Source organism: Tachypleus tridentatus, chromosome 10 (assembly GCF_004210375.1).
Source record: "Tachypleus tridentatus isolate NWPU-2018 chromosome 10, ASM421037v1, whole genome shotgun sequence".
In the NCBI taxonomy this organism is placed as follows: Eukaryota; Metazoa; Arthropoda; class Merostomata; order Xiphosura; family Limulidae; genus Tachypleus; species Tachypleus tridentatus.
This window is the reverse complement of record NC_134834.1, coordinates 128,659,874-128,679,524: the sequence shown is the minus strand read 5'-3', so window position 1 is coordinate 128,679,524 and position 19,651 is coordinate 128,659,874. Positions and strand designations below refer to the sequence as shown.

The 19,651-nt window shown below is 32.3% G+C and overlaps 1 protein-coding gene and 2 long non-coding RNA genes across 15 annotated transcripts in view; 1 reads left to right on the top strand and 2 right to left on the bottom strand.

The window, feature by feature from the left end:
- LOC143230283 (uncharacterized) overlaps positions 1 to 19,651 on the bottom strand; it is a 65,326-nt gene that overhangs the window by 22,393 nt on the left and 23,282 nt on the right. For 5 of the 10 annotated variants that reach the window (XR_013016319.1, XR_013016318.1, XR_013016322.1 and 2 more), the window contains exon 2: positions 130 to 380. Coding sequence is in view for 1 of the 10 variants with exons in the window: in XM_076463534.1 (XP_076319649.1) it covers positions 130 to 380 (251 nt within the window). In the remaining 9 variants the exon portion in view is untranslated. Of the gene's footprint in view, positions 1 to 129; positions 381 to 19,651 lie in introns of those variants that run through there. The other 5 variants (XR_013016320.1, XR_013016321.1, XM_076463531.1 and 2 more) reach the window with 1 other exon arrangement.
- The window catches only part of LOC143230288 (uncharacterized), an 84,734-nt gene that overhangs the window by 46,797 nt on the left and 18,286 nt on the right, over positions 1 to 19,651 (top strand). The window lies entirely within an intron of this gene.
- LOC143230289 (uncharacterized) overlaps positions 3,865 to 19,651 on the bottom strand; it is a 27,409-nt gene continuing 11,622 nt past the window's right edge. The window contains exons 1-7 of one of the 3 annotated variants that reach the window (XR_013016346.1): positions 18,942 to 19,036; positions 14,009 to 14,055; positions 12,947 to 13,050; positions 11,072 to 11,201; positions 10,453 to 10,613; positions 8,143 to 8,294; positions 4,424 to 4,548 (exon numbers count right to left, since the gene is read on the bottom strand). This is a non-coding gene — a long non-coding RNA (uncharacterized LOC143230289). Of the gene's footprint in view, positions 4,549 to 8,142; positions 8,295 to 10,452; positions 10,614 to 11,071; positions 11,202 to 12,946; positions 13,051 to 14,008; positions 14,056 to 18,941; positions 19,037 to 19,651 lie in introns of those variants that run through there. The other 2 variants (XR_013016347.1, XR_013016345.1) reach the window with 2 other exon arrangements.

Genomic DNA, 19,651 nt, shown 5'->3' with positions numbered 1-19,651 from the left:
CAATCTTGTCTTATGACTGAATTTACTTTTTACATGCACATCTTTAATACGTATAAATGGCTTATTGTGGGTGATAACTCACAAATTTACATAGTACCCTAATTTTATTACACATATTTAATTACACACCTTTCTCCTTCTGGTATCATACTGGCATCTCCATCTTTCTTGTGTATATCCTGCTCCAAAACAATTTTGTTGGAACTCTTTTCAAATGACTTGCAAGTCTCTTCCAGAGACATTGTAAACTTGAAGTCTTTTACATGCCCACAGATCATCTGCAAAAAATGAGTAATATCCACTTCTAGTAGGTTTTCCTGGCAGATTCCATCCACAACTGCTTCAACATCTTGTTTTTCAAGGTAGTGACCATGATTTACCTAGGTAAATCAGCAAAAACAAAACAAAACATGAATTAAACATCTGCATAATCTTCAACTAAAAATGTTTTTTTAAGTTGTATTTGTATTTTAGCATGCATATTACTTTAATTGACAATAAAATAGTATTGTAAACATTAATTTTAAGTTTCACACACATATAAATGATATTTCGCTCGGATTCCGTCATATATATATATTTTACTTAATAAAAATTAGCAAACCAAATCTGAAACATCAAAACTAAAGCACGAAAGTTGAAGGGGAAAAAAAACATCAGTGAGAAAGAGATATAGCATCTTCTAAATGTGACATTCTCATCTGAAGTTGAAGTTTCAGCTAACGTTTAAATAGCTCTGACAGAAACACTACAAAATCAGGTGGAAATGTAAAGGGAAAAAAATGATCTTTCTGTTGGTTATAAACAGGAGTTAAAGAGTAGTATGTGGGACTAGATAAGAACTTTTAAAAGATGTGGGAGAAACCACTCTATGATTTTACAAGATACCTACTTTTTTATGAATCTGCTAAAGGTGCAAAATTCTTATTTCATATTTAGCTTGTATGTATTTCAAATTTGCGTTTCTAATTAGTTGGCTACTTGTACATGTTGTATGGTGGGCATAATAAAATATTAACTGAGCAATAAGACAACTAGACACACAAAAATCAATATTTAACTTTTTTTCTTTACATTTCCTTTTAAATTAAAAAATTAATATATATAAAATACTAAACTACAAATTACAAGCTATGTTTTGATGACAACTTCATTAACATATGTAGTAAAAATGTTGCTTAATAAAATTTTGAAATAATGCTCCATAATTTGACTAGTGTACTTTGATCCACTTAGTGAAAAAAGGTTAAACATGTACTTTTGTAGTCACTTATTCGAAGACATTCTTTGTCACAATTTATCAACAACAATGTGAATACCAACTGTTGTTGATACATCAAGACAAAGACATACTGGTAAATTGCAAAAACATATGATCATGTCTCAAATAGTCAACTTCTTCAAAACCACAAAGGATCTGACGTATTCAACTCTATCATATGAAGAACACTACAAAAAATTATCACATGATATCTGAGTGTTAATACTTTCTCACTCTGAAAATGTATTTCTGATAGGTACTTATCTTCCTCCCCTCACCTAAATCTTTCTTAATCCTGGTCTGCCATTTAAGCATCGTTAAAAAAATATTTTGTAAAACTGCACCATTTCAGAATATGTGCTGATAATGCGACTACTTCTCATCAAGCATACAGGTAGCTCCCTCAACTATTCAAGAACAATCCTAACTTTTAAAAATTGTGCAGGCACAAACTATAAACCCAAGAATCTTAGTGAGAGGAAGGGTGTAAAAGTAGATGAGAGAATATAAGTAGTTACTGGGAGTATATTTTCAGATTAAGAAAGTGTTAGATTCTGAAACATTACAACCTTCCTCTCACACAAAACTGGAATCATACATTGCCAAGTTGGAAGGGCCAGTGAAGCCTGAATGATATCCTCCAAAGACTGGCAAACAGATAAAAGTGATAGTTATATGATGAGAAGAAACATTGTGTTATTGGCGACCTTCTACGGACAAATCCGAATAAGCAATCATACAAGTTGATAAACTTAACCAGTGAGTACAATGGGGACATAGGGAATCCTTGGAATAAATAGACAGAAATAACAACATGAATCGAGGTATTATGGACCACACAACATCTTAAAGAACAAATTGGAACAGCTGATACAAACAAACTCTGATCAAACAACCAGGCAAAGAACTGGTAAATAAGATATACAAAAGGACAGGAAGGATGAAAGCCACAGCAAATGGACCAAGATATGAAGAAAACCACTGCCTCTGGTATAAAGACAAGGAGAAAGGAAGAATGGAATGGAAGAGGAAAGATGCTACATGATGAGCAAGTCGATGCTGATGCAAAAGCCACATGAGCAAGTGGAATTCAGTGACAATGGTATGAACTATATCTGATTGCAATTGTCAGAGGAGAGACTGAGACAAAGGAAAGGCCAGGGGATGTTGCTCCAGTGAAGGCGAAAGTAGAGGGAACCATGTCTGAGCAGGCCAATACAGAGTAGTGAGAAAGAAAAAAGTTGTCATCTGGATAAGGGAAAAAGACTCTGAAGAAGAGTCTGATTTGAGTGCAGATACATAAGTGAAGACTACTAGGTAGTTCTAGTAGGCCCAGTGAAGAAGATTCATAGTCTGAAAATAAAGATCTAAATTTAGTTATCCTTGCTTAGTGATATAGCTGATAACAGTGGAATAATCAGTTTGAACCACAACCACCTGGCAAACCACCTTGCAGAGGAAATAATACAGAGTCCAATAAACTGCAAAACGTTCCAGGATATATCAAATGGAAAGAAGTCTCCTCAATAAACAACCAACCAGAAATCTCTTGGGAATTGAGGAAAGCTCCCCTCACCCAATCCACACTTGGTATATGAAGATAAGCAACCATCATGATTTGATCATTCAGAGTTCCAGGAAAAAAAACCCTCTTAAGTGAGAGGTAATACTCCATGGTAAAGCACAGTGACTTCAGTTAAAAGTTCAACTTGGACAATTCTATAACAGGTCTCCAAACATCTGTCTTTTGAGGGACAACAATTAGATGGGAATTACACTCAAGGGGAATGAGTAACACCCATTTGGCAGCCCCTTTGTGTAGTAAATCTTGAACAGACCAATCTTTGAAGAAAAATGATCCCAAAGAGGAGGAAGGAAGGAAATAGATAGATAGGTAGAAACCTTCAGACAGAACTTAGAGCCCAATAGAATTGTCATGAAGTACAGCAATATAAATTAATAAACAACATTTGACATACAAAACCATTATGGAACTTATATGTTAAAAAACAATTATCAAACTTACAAGTCCACTAAAGAAAAGGATAAAGGACACAACAGAAAAACCTATCTTGGAGGAAAAGACAACAAGTTAACAATAAGAAAATTTGACTCAAATTTCATTAGTAATGAAAAACGAAATTACAACTTAATCCTTTTGCTACAGGCTCAGTATAATATACACAAGTTCTACACATTTGCACATGTCAAGTATTTATGCTAACTTTTGACACAACGTTCATATCTTCACTAAATTAGGTAGGTATTTAGTAAAGATTACAGGTATTTTGTATAAAAAGAATCAAGAAAAGTAAATGTAGTAAAATTCATAAAAGGACATGAAAGTATAACAAAACAGCAAGTAAAAACATAAATAGCATAAAACCAATGTTTACATCTAGTCTACAACGTTAAGAGAAAAACTACAGTAACAAAAGTCGTAACGAGCTGTCTGTAGCATAATGGTAATTATCATAACCCGCCAAGAAGACTAACAGGTAAGTACAAGAACCACCGTCAGTCACCTGAAGTTGGCCTTTCCAGTCCTGGTTCTGGGTTATGTGTCATTACAGCCACTATCAAAAAGTAGGTAATAAAAACTCGCCAGGACGACTGACGAGTAGTTTAAACAGCAGCATTAGTCACCTGAAGTTGGCCTTTCCAGTTCTGGAATTTAATGTTATGGCCATTTTCTAATTTCAAATTGAACTAGAGAGATTGTGACTCTTAAAGTGGAACCACAATAAAAAAGATTAAATGAAGAAATATAAAACATTTAAATGACATTAAAAAGATTAATGGCTGTTAAAAAACTAAAAACATTATCAAGGTGGACAGTGTCACCTTCACCAATAACACTGTCTAATGTTATGGAAAAACCTTGGGACAGAACATGTTTAAAATAGTGCCGTTGAGAGTCATAAGGATGGCAAGAAAGTACAATGTAGCTTATAGTAATCTGAGTGTTATACAAACTACACATCGGTGCATCAGTTCCAGATAAAAGGAAACGATGTGTTAAAAAACTGCGACCAATGCGTAGTCCAGTCAGAACAACTTCCTCCTTCCGAACCTTACGGAAGCAAGGCAGCCAAACTCCACTATAGGGTTTTATTTGGAAAATAAATACTGATGAGAGAGAAAGTTCCATATCAGGTTTTCTTTACAGTCTCATGAGACGTGTCCATTTTTACCATACTTGAAGCAACCAGATTTACTTCTCCCGTCCCCACCTACATTAGGACAATCTTGTGACACGTGCCCATCTTCACCACACTTACAACATCCTGTTAAGATGGTTAAAGGAATACTATGTAACTATATGCATGTATTGTCACCCTAACTGAAAATAAATTAAAACTTAAGACAGAATTTAAGAAGAATATAATGTTACATATTTTTCATGTTGATTTAAAAAATTTATAATAATCTATATTAGTGTTGCAAGTTGAAAGGATTAGGTAGATTTGATACATTCTCAAACTAAGGAGTCATGTTAAAGCAGAAATTTAAATTCTAACAAAGTAACAGGATGCAGAAACTAAAACCATGTTTAAAACAACTTACAACAATTTTCCCCAGAAAATTTAAATGTAAAAAGATGAGCCACAGTGAACCCCGTAATAAAGATTGTATTGTTCTATAATTCTGTGTAAAAACTTCAAAGTTATGTACAGCCATCCCAATTCTTAATTAATATACTAGAGGAAATGAAGCTACTTCAATATCACTCACTACTCATGTCTAACCAAAGTAACATGTAACCATTAAACTCTTGTTTCTATGGCAACAGGTTACAAATTATAAAATCTTATATTAATAGTTTTAACATTCTAAAGTCTGGGCAGCATCCAGCCTAATCAGGTAAGGATACTGATTCTAACCTAAGTATCTGCAAGAGCTAAGTCATTAGAATCAATAAGTTAATAGAATTCCCAATTTTCAAATATGAACAACTTTAGACAATAAGAAGCCTTGATATTATCAAATTTTCTGATTAACACCATTTTAAAATCACATTTAACATGAAGTGAACTAGTAGCCAGGAATCTGAACAAAGGGAGAAGAATTTACACTTGGAAGACCTCAGTATATATCAAGATCCTTATCAGATACCTGCCAAAAAGGTCTTTTACTGGAGACAGTAACATGAGACTACTTTTAAAAGTCTGCAAGAGCAAGAACTTGGTAGACACCCTCCTGACACTGGTCTTTTCCATGAAAGTCCATGGAATGGTAGATGCAACTTAGATAAATATAATACCAAGGATACCCCAAGCAACCTTGCAGAAGACCCTAACTTGACAGTGAGGACTGGTAATGCCAGGGCAAAAGGATTGACCACTTTTTTTATTATTATTATTACCCTAAACCATATGCAAATTTTGGAAAATTCATATACCGTAGGAGGCAACGCCAGCTGTCTGGCAGGATCAATGAAAGAGAAATGGGTGCTGAAAAGAAAATATACTTACCCTACTCAAAGGCAGTGTGAAGATTGAAAAAATAGATTAGAGTTAAAACTCAGCAGGAAATAAAGCAGGTTTTATGAAAGACATGTGAGAATCATCCACATGTACTAACATACAGATAATATCCAAACTGAAGGAGTTGGCTTATCCACACTGTAATAGTAGCAGGCAACAGATCTAGACAGTGAGGGGTTCAACGGTAGAATAAAAAAAATAGCAGGAGCCCTTAAAATAATGTGTGCGTGCAAATAACACCAAGACAAGATGCAAAAGATGAGTCTAAATGAGTATATAGGAAAGAAACAGGAGGGAGGGAAATAGGATGAAAAGTACAATCACCATCCCAAGTAACAGAAGTCTTAGAAAAGAAGCCAGGTCTGGGTAAAGTAAGTACAAGTACAATGTAAGACTGTGAAAAACACTAATGATATTAAAATCAGAACAATGGAGACCATAGGTAAGGAGATGGAAATATGTCTAGAAGCCAATAATTCAAACAGAGCATGTGTCAGAGAATATAAAATCATTGTCAGGTCCCAACGAGGCATGAAAAGGGTCGGAATAAAGTGGGGAAGGCAAAATGTAGAAAACCAAGCTATCCAATAACCAGCTAGAGTGAAGATTGATAGTCCATAGCTAAACAACCACGTGAAAAGGACTGAGCAGTGAGTCACCATAGAACAGGAAGGAAGTGGTAGACAAAACAGTGGTGAAAAGTTTGCCACTTCTGTTGACAGAAAGAAGAAAAAAAAACGAAGGACAAGAGGAATGTGATATAGAAAGTGGTACACATTTGGAAAGTATAGATGGTTATGGACCAGGCAAATCCCATATATGAAGATGAAAGGATAACAACCCTAGATGAACACAATGTGTGAAGTTGGAGCAATAGAGGTGACACAGGTATATAAGAAAATGATGAGACCAATTCTGGCTAAGAGCTTAAACTGTTAGAGCTCAAGAAAAAAGTTTGGTGTTGAGATAAGTGGCAAAAGCCTTCAAGAGAGACACAGCAAACCTGACAAAACACCTGAAAGAGGGGAAACCACCCTTTGGAAAGAATCTGGTCCAGCCAAGAGAGTGAATATGCCATAAGCACATGGCAAATATCAATGGGAATAAATCACAAACAGCAAGTCCAAAATGTGGAAACAAAGTCCTTAAATGGGTAATCCCCAATACTTGATGTAAGAAACAAGTGCAGAATTTTCAGAGTAGATAATGTACAAATAATTCACAAGAAGAGACAAGAAATGAGAAAATCATGAAGAAACTGCATGTATCTCATAGGAATGCCTGGAAAGGTGGAGATCCAGTTATTAGAGGGGGTAGTGAAACAAATGGATGCTTAATGTGGTGTTGGCATGATCATCCTACCAGGATAAATTCTCAAGAAGAGAAAGGAGGAGATACACAAACACGATAACTCTGGCAGTTATTACTTTGTGATTGCAGTCACTTTTTCCCCAATCAAGAAATCTGTGAGTAGCTCGTGTGCCTTGTGTAGTTCATTGAGATAACGTGAGCTACGTATTTTCCAAGTGTTTTTCAACCTGTTTGGTAGGCATATTAGTTAAACTTAGTTCACAGGGCAATAACACTGTTACAAAAAAGGCAATTTCGAATAAACAAATGTAGTTTCATATTACAATCTGAAATCATTACAGAAAAACAAAAAAGATAATTTTGATTTATTTTAATGGTTACAAGATTGGTCATATTGACAAACCTCACACAGAGTTTGGGAAAAATAATACAAAATACAGTCTAGTTTTACTGACCAAAATGTTTCACGTTTATTTATGATGTTTAAATTTAAATTTCAGATGAGTGATGCACCCACAGTAGTCAATTTTCTGATTCCACACATTTTACATAACATTCTCTTGCAGTAAAAGAGAATTCATTATAAATGATGTTTTTCTCAACAAATGATTGAATCATTATTCACAGTTGACATAATTTTTATGAAGATACACAAAACGTATTAGGAATTATTGTGGTGAAACTATAAAGATAAATTTGGGGTCACAAACTTGGCTGATTCAACCAAGCCCATAGTGAGAAGAAATGATGGTAATGGTTTGTCTCACTGTCTGTTGGTTATGGGTTCAAATCCCTGTCCCCAAACATGTTCATACTTTTACCCATTGGGATGTTGTAACATTAAAATCCATTACACTCTTTGTTGATAAAAAGAGTGGTAACTAACTAGCTGTCTTCTCTTTGGTATGTCATTGCTAAATTAGGGATGGCTAATGCAGGTAGCCCTTAAGTACCTTTGGCCAAAATACAAAACTAACCAAACATTAAAAAATATTAAAACACTAAATGTACAGAATATCACTTGACTAAAAATCACAAAGATTTAGAGCAAATAAAATCCAAAAAGCTCACACGTGTACTTACTACAAGTATACCATCGGTCTTCTGTATTCAGTTGTAAACTGTTGCCTCTTTGATATTTTGGAGGAAAAGAGGTTTGAAATTGTATGGCAAACACCACTTATACCTCTTTTTAATTTTTTATCATCACACCTTGAATACTGAAATTCTGGTACCTAAAAAAAAATACAAAAATAATTTTTTAAACTGGTGTATGATTTTAGAAATGCTGAACTTCTCAGAAATACATGCAAAATGTATAACAAATTTATCACAACATAATTTATGACCAGTGAAAAATCTGTTGAGAAACTGATATTATTCTTCAAAAAAGAGAGAAAGAAAGAAAAATATAATATCACAATAATTTATGTTTGAAGCATGATATACCCAATTTGTCATTGAGATAAATATCTCAGTCTCTGGCTATCTAATTAGCTAAATTTATCAATTATCTGTAATATCATATGGGATGAATCATACTTTTATCACTCATTTGTATTCTAGACTTCCTGTTGTTTATAAATTCAATAAGACTTAGCCTCAGAACAATGTATTAGCAATTTGTAAAATTGAGCAAGTTGAGGGTGGGTGTGGCAAGAGGTTCTTGCATTTTCATTGATTGCTGTGAAGTTCCATATGATTGAAGCATAGAAAATAAAGATTTAGAAGATTAATGACATTTTACATAACATTTCATAGTTTAATGGGGAAGTTCAAAAGAGGAAATAACTGAAGAACAAATATTCAAATTCTCACACTAGGGTAAATTAAAGTTGTTTTTAAATATTTTTCTTATATTATTAAGAACTTAAAATTTATATTATATTAAAAGCTGCATTATCATCTATAGTTTCTTGTCAAGTTTGTTTGTACATCAAGGTAGTTAAGTGGTTTAATTATATTCTGAACGTAACTTACTGAAACATCATGACACTTCAGTTTGACCAGCCCGTGTGCTAAGAGTGTCTTGTTCGGATCATGAAAGGTGTCAACCAATGTACTTATATAGTTTTATTTAGACTGTACTCTGCCCTTAAATACAAAATGATTAGTAAAGCATACTGCAAGTGATTCCAGTGCCAGCAGTAAGCCAAAACACAGAGACACAACCCATCTCAGTAACAACAAAACTGGAAACCATCAAGAAGTTTGACGAAAGCCAGACTTATGTTCTCATCATCAGCTACAGCAACTATCAAGAAAGAAAAAATTATCTCTTAAGTTACTAAATCGGTATTGCCCTAAGATAATGGATAGCAAATGCTGACTTGACAAATTAAAAAAAAGAGCATCATTTACACAGCCTAAAGGCGGCAAGTGCTAAAAGGGAAGCAACATCAATGTGCCAACCAGTTTAAAAGATATTATTGAACAAAGAGGATATATGACCCGTCAAGTTTTCAACATTTGAGAGACTGATCTATATTGGAAGAGGATGCCAGACAGAACAGGTTTAAACAACAAAAACAATTTTTGACAACTGGTTTACAACTTTGTCTGCCCTACAGTAAAGAGATGTTTTTCTATGGAAAATGTTTCCCATAAAGCACTAGTGGTTGATGACAACTCACCAAATCACCCTAACAACCTAATTTACACATCAACAAACATTTCTGTGGAGTTTCTTACTCCAAACACCACTTCTTTGATCCAACAAATAAATGAATACATCATAGCCTCTTTTAAAGCATATCACTTGTGATAAATCTTCAGATAAATGATCAGGGGCAGTGGACAGCAACAGAAACATCTACATCAGAGGTTTCTGGAAACCATTCAACATCAAGAATGTAAAGAGGTTACTACCTCAAATATGAATGCAGTTTGGAAAAAGAACTGGCTAAAATATGTGTACACTTTTCATCCTCTTGTTAAAATAAATCACATCATTAGCACATCAGTTTGGATTTTAATGGAATTGATGAGCAACTCATCAATGACTTACTGAAATCATACTACAAACAACAGACCAATAAAGCGCTGATAAAACTCTCACCAAAATTTGGCTGCTCATGAAAAGAAAGATGACTAAAAACCAGAACCACAATTGTTTTTAAAACAAATGATGTTTCCCCTATTACAAGGCGATAATTATAATTATTATTTTGCATGTGAAATTGGAATATTTACTGATGCATACAAGTATTTTTAATCTTAAGATCAAAATTACTATGCATGTTGGATAGTCAACATGCATAAAGAAAATAGGCACAAGAAAAGCATTACTTAAAAACGTCTTAAAACTAAATAACAAAAAATTTTCAGAGTCTGAAGAAGAGAATATTATTTATTACTCTTCAGCTTTAACATGTAAATCTATATAATACTTACCCCAGAGTGACATAAAATCAAGAAATACAGCAGTACCATTGTCGAAAAGATGAGTTATTCTTGCAAAAGTGCACGTCTGGCTTAATCTTCGATATCTACATCCTTCTACGTCACACCAAGGACATAAAATGGTGTCCTTGTAGTCTTCATAAATTCCCTCACTGTAAAAACAAATGCATTTTAGTTTTAAATCTATAGAAAAAACACAGTACAGCTGGACATCCAAATCAACCATAATATACAACTATCAATTTCAATGATAATGCCACATAAAATAACTGATTAACTTAAATTATGTTTAAATCAATTTATCACAAAAATTATTTAAAATATTTTAAGGTAAATTAATGGTTCAAACATATCAACCAATAAAAATTAATGGTTCCAATTATTATTCTTTGCAACTAATCCAGCAACAAATGGCTTGTGTGAAAATAATTAATTAGCTAACCATTGATAAATTAGTCTTGTGATTAATCACTTACCACATTCCATCAATCATGTAGCTCTAAGTAACTGATTTATCTGAGGTATAATTTAGAAAATGATCAAACATGAGTTTTAAAAATAATAAACTGTTTGATTACTCTTTTATCTTTTTTCTCCCCCTTATTCATACCTGTGAGTAAGGCCCAACAAGGTAAGGCACCCATACAGTAAACACAACACTCCTACTAATGAAGCTTAAATCAGCATGCAGGTGTAAAATCCAAGCCAAGTAAAGTACAGGCTCAACTCCAAAATATTCCCTGAAAAAATTGAAAGGAATAAACACTGAAGTGAGTCTTATCAAACAAATTATAGTGGGTACAATAACTAATGAGAAAATCCATCCTTAAGAATTTGTTTTATATATATAAAGATTTGTCTCAATTTTAAACTCTGACTAGTATGAGTAATAATTGTAAATTACTAGTAAATGACTAGTAATTTCATGCTAAAATTAATAAAATGTATATATCTTTAATATTACAGTTTCCTAACTTCATTTGCAGAGCTTCTAGAATCTTCTAATTGAATATCAAGTCATTTTTGGTAAAACTTTATATGTTATGCATTATTTTCTCTACCCTTACACTATATGAGCTCAGGCCATTTGTTTAACCTTGTAACCACACCAAACAAAAATATGAAACAACATTTTTCATTTCTAAAATCCCTGCAGATTACAATAGAAGCTTATCATTATTTATCCTGACTACTGTCAGGCTTGCATCAGTTAAATATGACAACTTCCAATATACTAAGCCTATGTAACAAGCTAGGAATCACCTTGTATACACTTAGTTCAAATTACAGCATAAAATTATGTAATACACACAATTTTCATACATATATACAAATATTGCAAATAAATTAATCTATTTCTTCATTTTTATTTTCTCGTGTTACCTAATAAGTATTTTTTTTACTTTTATAACAAACAAAATATGTACACAAAAAATAACAAAAATCTAGTACTTAATTGTGAATGCTGTAATTTCTTTTGTTGTCAAAGACTTAAAGTGTTGAGAGATGCTAACCCAAATTTTCACTGGGCTGTTTTTAATTTTTTTTCCCAAATTATTTATTAATTTCAAATATATACTTTAGAGCACAAACAATAATAAACACAAAGCATACAATGTCCTATAATTATTACAATTTAACTGGTTTTCTAACCAAATATTGTGCATTAAAACAATTTCCTTAGCTGGTTAAACTAAACTTAGTGATAGCAGATTTGAATCTACGTTCCGATAAACTTAAAAGCCATCCTGTGAACGAGATGGCATAAAACATAAAACAGAAGATTAAATATTGGTTATCAATAATGTAATAGCAAATACCAAAGACAGAGAGAGAGAGAGAGAATTATTGACATTTTTGAAAGACTGCATTGTAAGAGAACAGAGCTTTATGGGATGGCTTGGTAACTGTAACATTATGTTATGTATTAGGAAAATCTGCATGTCTGAAAGTTGTATTCAATCTCAGTCAAATACAAGTGAAAAGACGATCTAAGATGAGCAATTTGGAACAAACAAGTGCCATCACGTGATACAGAAATGTGAACACTAAGACATTACAAATTAAAATATTTTACTTTCGAAATTCAGAAATTAAAACTATATTACACAATAGAAACATCTGATTAACTTTATACTTATACTATTAGATCTACATCTATTTTGATTATTACCACATCTTTATGGAATTTTATAGCTCAATGAAAATAATACATTAGCAACACGAGAGATTTATCTCCCACCTATCACGACTGACTCTCCTTATATATATAATTATTGTATTTGGAATGATCTCTTTCAAAACACAACCAGTATAAATAAAACACCAACTGAGACTCTAAACATGGCATACAAATATAAGATGTTTTTTTTTTTGGTAATTTCAATCTTTAGGTAATGCTCAAAACTTTTACCAAGTGCTTTTTATATTAAATATTATATTAAATAAATAAATTCTGTCCAGGTAATTAATTATTAACACTCACTTGATGTCATCAAGAGGTTGTTCTTTATATATTGCTGAAAACAAAGCCCAGTTGTTCATTAACCATTTCCGAGGAACTTTTTCATCTGAAGAATCACATTCCCTCTAAAATACGTCAAAGTAAATTATCAACATAACTATTATTTTACTGATACAGGAAGTGAAATATCTCCAAGCATAATGACAACTGATAAAAATATGTTAAAGTGCACTTTACTGGAAAATAATATTAATAACAAACTACAGTGGAGCTCCGTTAAGCCGCGGTATTTGGGGGGTCAACCTGCTTAACTGCGGCTTAAACCTTTGTGACTGAAAGCCGAAGTCGCCAACAGCTCCGCCAAGGAGCCTCATCCGGGCCATTGCGTGATCATTATAATATTAATGTATAGACTATTCAGATACATTTGAGAAGTGCCGTTTTAACACAAACGACCAATGCATTGCGATGGTTCGCTTTTCCCTGTAAAATTTCATCTTCCCGTGTTACATGCGGGCCGCCATGTCAATATGATATGCTCACTATTAATTCAGAAACTGAAGTGATTTCTATTGGGTTTGTGGCCAATATTTATACAATTGCATAAAAATATCGGATTATCGAATTAAAAATAATACTTTAATTATTGATCACTTTTTTCACGGATTTACCACGGATTAACTTTAATGTATGGAGAGGTGTGATTCGGTAAAAATGGCAGCCTCCATAAAGCTGACATAGAGAGCGGATAAGGTAGATTAACGGTCAATTTCTATTGTAATATGTTTTATTTTATTTCCCAAATTAAAGCAAATCCTTTATAAATATCCCCTTGAAGTTATAAAGACAAGGAGAGTGTAAGAAACTTTAAAAAGCCAGATAGTAGATTTAATACATCAAATATTTTGGTACAAGACTTGCTAGAGCGGCTTAATGGCGCTCCACTGTACAGGAAAAACCCTATCACACAAATTCTTCAGGTTCATGACCTGAACAATGCTTTTGACATGAAAAATTGTACTTTCTCAATACTTTATCAACATCAAGCACACTTGGAAAGAAGAATCCAATAAGTTAACTGACCTCATGTAAAGGAATGGCAGCTTTATCATTGATAAGCTTGGTTATTCCTGAAAAAATAGGAGAAAAACACAGTATAAATATATAAGGCATGAAATATTTATATATGAAAATATTTAATAAAAAAATGTAAAAAGTGATTGCAATGACTTTTATTCATTACTATATATCATATAATATATTGGAACCACGTATCCTATGTAACAAACCCAAGCACACACGTCAAGTACTTCAGGGTTGCCAGTGACTAAGTTTGTTTTTTTTTCTAGTAGTTTAGGAACCCAAAAACTATGTTATTATTTACCAAATTTTCTTTTTCTTACTTTGATGAAATAGGGTTTCATTATACTCTTCTGTTGAACCATTGATAACAGGATTCAAAATTAAAGCTTACAAAGAAATAAAAAAAACTTATTGGATTGCTAATCTAAATACTGTTCAACCTTTTGAACTTAATCTAGAACCTGGAATCCATGATCTTCGTTCACTGGTTTCATCTTTGTCGAAAACAATATTTTTATTCTTTGCTTATTTCTTCTTGTATCGCGAAAGCTGAATTTAGTAAAACATACTATTTGTTTAAGATAATTTTTCATATAAATTTTTATAAACTGATCAGTATATCTTTTTTAAACTGTCTCCAGGTGTTACCTTTACTTAAATGCTTAAGCAGAGTTTTAAATACACACATATTCAGCCATTTCTAAAGTAAAATATTCCTAACACATTTTCGCATACATTCTCACCATTGGTTATATTATACTGGAAATGAGACATTTACACCAGAACATAGAGAAATAGACATTTCTTGAAAAACCACATGACCTTCCTGATGTTACTAAACTACCTTTATTTGTATATCACTCATTTGATTACACCACCATTTCCAATATGTAACTGAAGAAAGTCCATCTTCAAAAAGTGCTCAAATTACGGGGCTTATATTTAATTTCTATCAAGACATTTTGAACCTGCATGTTTTTACAATATCTTGAATGACTTGTACAGTATACACACACCTCCAATACTGGGTCTTAGAGCAGAATTAACTGACTTCTTTCCAAACTGTTTATCATCAATATGTATTGCATCACAACACATAACGTCATGTTTTTGCCTGTTACAATGCTAACTATATAGGACTGACCTAAACATTAGGGAAAGTTGCTTACGTTCTACATAAAATACAGAGTGGACCATAACTGAAATTATTTGATTTAACTGTGCATTGGTTTCCATTTCTGTGTGATTGTACCAGGAATAACCAGGGTTACAGGGATTTTATTCATTTCTATTAAGACATCTGGAACTTTCATGTTTTTCTAACACCATAATTATACTGTTCTCCTAATGTCTTTAGACAGTGGTTCTAAGTACAGGCAGTAAAACCATAAAATTAAAAGAAGAGTATGGGAAAATGCCAAGCAGAAACTTTGAAGAAAATAGAAAACCTAGCATTCAGAGAGGGAAAAACATATTTGTTCATTCTATTTCATATTTATCAGTTTCTCATTTCACTGCACATCAGTAATTTCATTACTGTTAGTATTAGGGTTGAAAAAATAGTAGATAACATATAGTTTTGCCGGAAAAATAGCTTTGAAAAGAAGTATTTTTTTACTTTTAAGCATGGAAACTTTCACTCAGACCAATTCATTTAAGGCTTTGGAAATTCACAGATAGATTTTTATGGGAAATATTTTAATAGAAATATTGATTACTTGTGTACAATACAGCTATGGCTACTGAAAGCTTAAGAAATTTCATAAATGAATGTGTCATAAATTTAGAATTATAGTAAAAATTAGTACTTACAGCTCCACATGAGCAGGTGTTTCCCTACTGGACTGACCCCATACACATAGGGTGTTAATATTATTTATCACTATTAATTTTTATATTTATGAATATTATTCAGCACTATTAAATTTTAGGACTAAAACTTAATCCAGTTGAAACTTTAAAATTACCAAATATTATCAAGTGTTAATAAGCAAAGTTAGCCAACTGATCAATCAGTACATTCTAGTAATTGTAGCTTCCTGTTTTCTGTGTATTAACTTATGAATATTACATACTTTGTCAGTTTGCTATACAAAATTAGATTCATTAACTGTTCACATCATGTGATAAATAACAGAACTTCTAGTACACACTAACAGTCTTATGTCAAACTACATTAAAAAATACAAGTCTCTAAATTTAAATTGTAAAGCTATATACACGAGAAAATAAATCAACAGCTGGTCAGTGCGAGGTCAAAACTAAATATAATGATAACAAGTATGAATCATACCCAAAGGGTATTTTAAGATGCAGATATTTAAATATCAGCCCTAAAAATACACATTAACTTTTAATTAACAGTTTTCTTAACATTATTTCTACTAAATATTTGAAGGCTATCTGTGCTAGATGTCCCTAATTTAGACTAGAGGGAAGGCAGCTAGTCATCACTGCCCACTATTAACTCTTGAGCTACTCTTTTACTAATGGATTGACTCTTATACTATAATGCCCCCCACAGTTGAAAGGCAAGCATGTTTGGTGTGACAGGAACTTAAATCTGCAACCCTGTGATTCAAGTGCCCTGTCCATCTGACCATGCTGGATTATATAATTTAAGGATATATAAGTAAACGAAAAAAGTAAGCTACCCAAATTTCAGATTCTCATTTGTGATTACGTTTAGCTCGTGTTTCTATCTTAAATATAAATTTTAGTACCTTACTGTTTGTGTTAGGAAATCCTAACATGATATAGAAAAGTTACATCTTACATCCTTTGTTTTGTTACTTTTCAAAATTTAGAAGTTAAAACTGATTGGCCAAAAAAGAAAAGTGAACTAGAAACTAAACTTATTGACATAGACTCTTCATAAAAGCGTTTAATTAATTTTTGTGTACATGGTAGGCAGTTGTGGCACGAGCACTTTGAATCACCCACAGCAAGAGTAAACATAATTTATGAAACTTAATTTGTACTCAAAACTGAAATTTGTATTACCACTTGTATATGATGGTACTTTGTGTAAAACTTTATTACAAGTAAACATAATGAACTACCTTTTAGAATAGTTGGAAGACTTACAGAAATTATTACAAAAGTCAATTAAAAAGTTTGCTTTGTTTGTAAACTTTTTTATACCTTTAGCACCTCTCAGAAAAAGCTAACTACACACATTTTAATTATTATAAACTCATCATAAAATGTTATCATTTTAAAATGCAAGGAAAACATATAAGCATGATACATAAAAGAATTTCATATTTTATACAACTAATTGAAAACATTCAGTTTACTCTTCCAGATTATCTAATGACTCACTTCATAATAAAGAAATTTATTTTCAAAAAGTATAAATTTTGCTTACGAGTTTTTTTCAGTAATTCTGATGTATAGTAAATTATGCAGAAAGGAAACTAAATACAACAAATCTCAAATAGCATTATTTCTACCAGGTTCCTTGACTAACTGGTAAATAAATCAATCTTGAACAGTTAACATATTCCCTTTTCTCTTATGGTTTGACTAACAGTTACATATTAGGTTGTATTTCAGAACGGCTGCTATGGGTATTAACACTTTTATTATTATAAAACATTAACTTCTGATCTATTAAATTTTATTCAATGTTCAGCCAATTCCAACTTCCACCAGTAAATCTGAAGAAACAAAAGTCATCATAACTACTATTTAATCCTGAGCACTTTAGAAAGTGGACCTTTGTCTTTAGAAGAAAACATTCACAGAAAAAAAAAGTCCACCTTTCAAAAGTGGTCACACTATATGGTTATTATTTTGTGTCAAGTCTTCTTGAACCCACGTGTTTTTTTTTAAATCATGAAAACTGTATGAATAGTGTATTTCAGTTTCTACTCATATACTGCCTAATATTTACATAGGAAACTTTAAAACATGCATGTAATGACAATACTGATTAATTCTTGTGAATTATTCAGCTAGATAAGCTATAAAACTATCTAAACAATAAATGTGTAACACAGTTGGTCATCTCTGGGGCTTAATCTTAAAAGAAGATTTGTGCATCTATACAGTAACTGTTTGTTTGAAGCAACAGAAGGGGATATCTGTGCCCACCACAAGTATTAAAACCAGGTTTCTAGTACTATAAGCCTGCAGATATAAAGAAATATAACAATTACAAAAGGTGTAATGCATATCACATGAAAGTTAGTGAATGCATTAGTTCTCTTTTATTGTAAATGTAAGATATGAAGGGCTTTAAATACAAAGTACAAGTGAAAACACCTATGATCTCTCTTTCTCTAAACAGACAGTCATGTCATACAATGATTTTCATGCACCTTACTGGTAACGAGAGTAGTGGATTCATCTACGATGTCAACATTTTCAAATAAACTCACATCCTTTCCAATAATAAAAAAGTCCAAGAGTTGGAGCTAAGTGACACTGATTAGCTATTTTCTCTCTAGTTTGTCACTTCAAAATAATGGACGGCTAATCCAAATAGTTCTCAAGCAGATTTTCACTATATTAATAAATAACCAGCATATCATTTACAAAAATGTATAGTTAGTGCTTAACAACACATTTTGAACTTTTGTTTTACTTAAAAAGTAAAGGATACTCTGAATCTGAAGTGAAAAACACATTTTCAACAAATGTAATTTACATACATATCCTATTTTTAATAATCTGATCAAGCTGGTATTGGTTATAGTCAAACATGATGTAGTCTAATGCAATGTATAACCACATGGTGTTTGTGCTATATAAAAAAAACAGTTTGTAAACTACTAAATATTTTTGAGAATTTTAATGTTACTGATGTTTAAAGTTTCCGTATAAAACTCCCAGATACTAAGTAGGGAAACAAATATAAACAAACGCAAAATCAAAGAAGCTCTACTTATGTGATAACTAAAACCAACATAAAGGAACACCTTTATACCTCTACTAATTAATAACCTAACATCCAACTGCAACGTTCCCTACAATCACGTGCCCGATTATACTCTCGTCCCTAAGGCATGTGTACAGCAACGGTCAGTTGCAAATTCTCTTTGTTTACCTAAAGATGACCTAGGAAGATTAACACTTTTATTAATCTGCCGTACTTCAGTTCATAGTCTCAAAATTGTTTCTTTTAAAATTAAGGAATAAAATTTAATTTCGTCGTACCTGAACATGCGAAAAACACATTAGACCTTACTATGCAAAGATCGCTCTTCTTCAAGTGCTCACCTTCTTCAGGTTTTTCAATATACAGTAGTACCTCGGTTCTCGAACTTAATCCGTTCCAGAAGGCTGTTCGAAAACCGAATCAATTTTTCCCATAAGAAATACTGTAAACTAAATTAATCCGTTACAGACCTCCAAAAATTACACATTATGAAGCCTTTTAAGTAAAAATATTGCTTATTTATACCTGTATAATAATATTTACATGCATAAAGTCAACCACAAAAACTATAAACACAATAAAAAAACAATATCGTCAGATAGCTCTCCTTCTGAGATTCTTTCTCTTTTCACCGCTACAACCTGCTTGAGACTCACTGAACCTATTTCTTACTAAAAACTTGTCTAATGAGGTTTGTTTCTGCCTGCATTTTAAAATGTTTCTGAAGACTGTATGGTGCAGACTGTAGACTTCGCCAT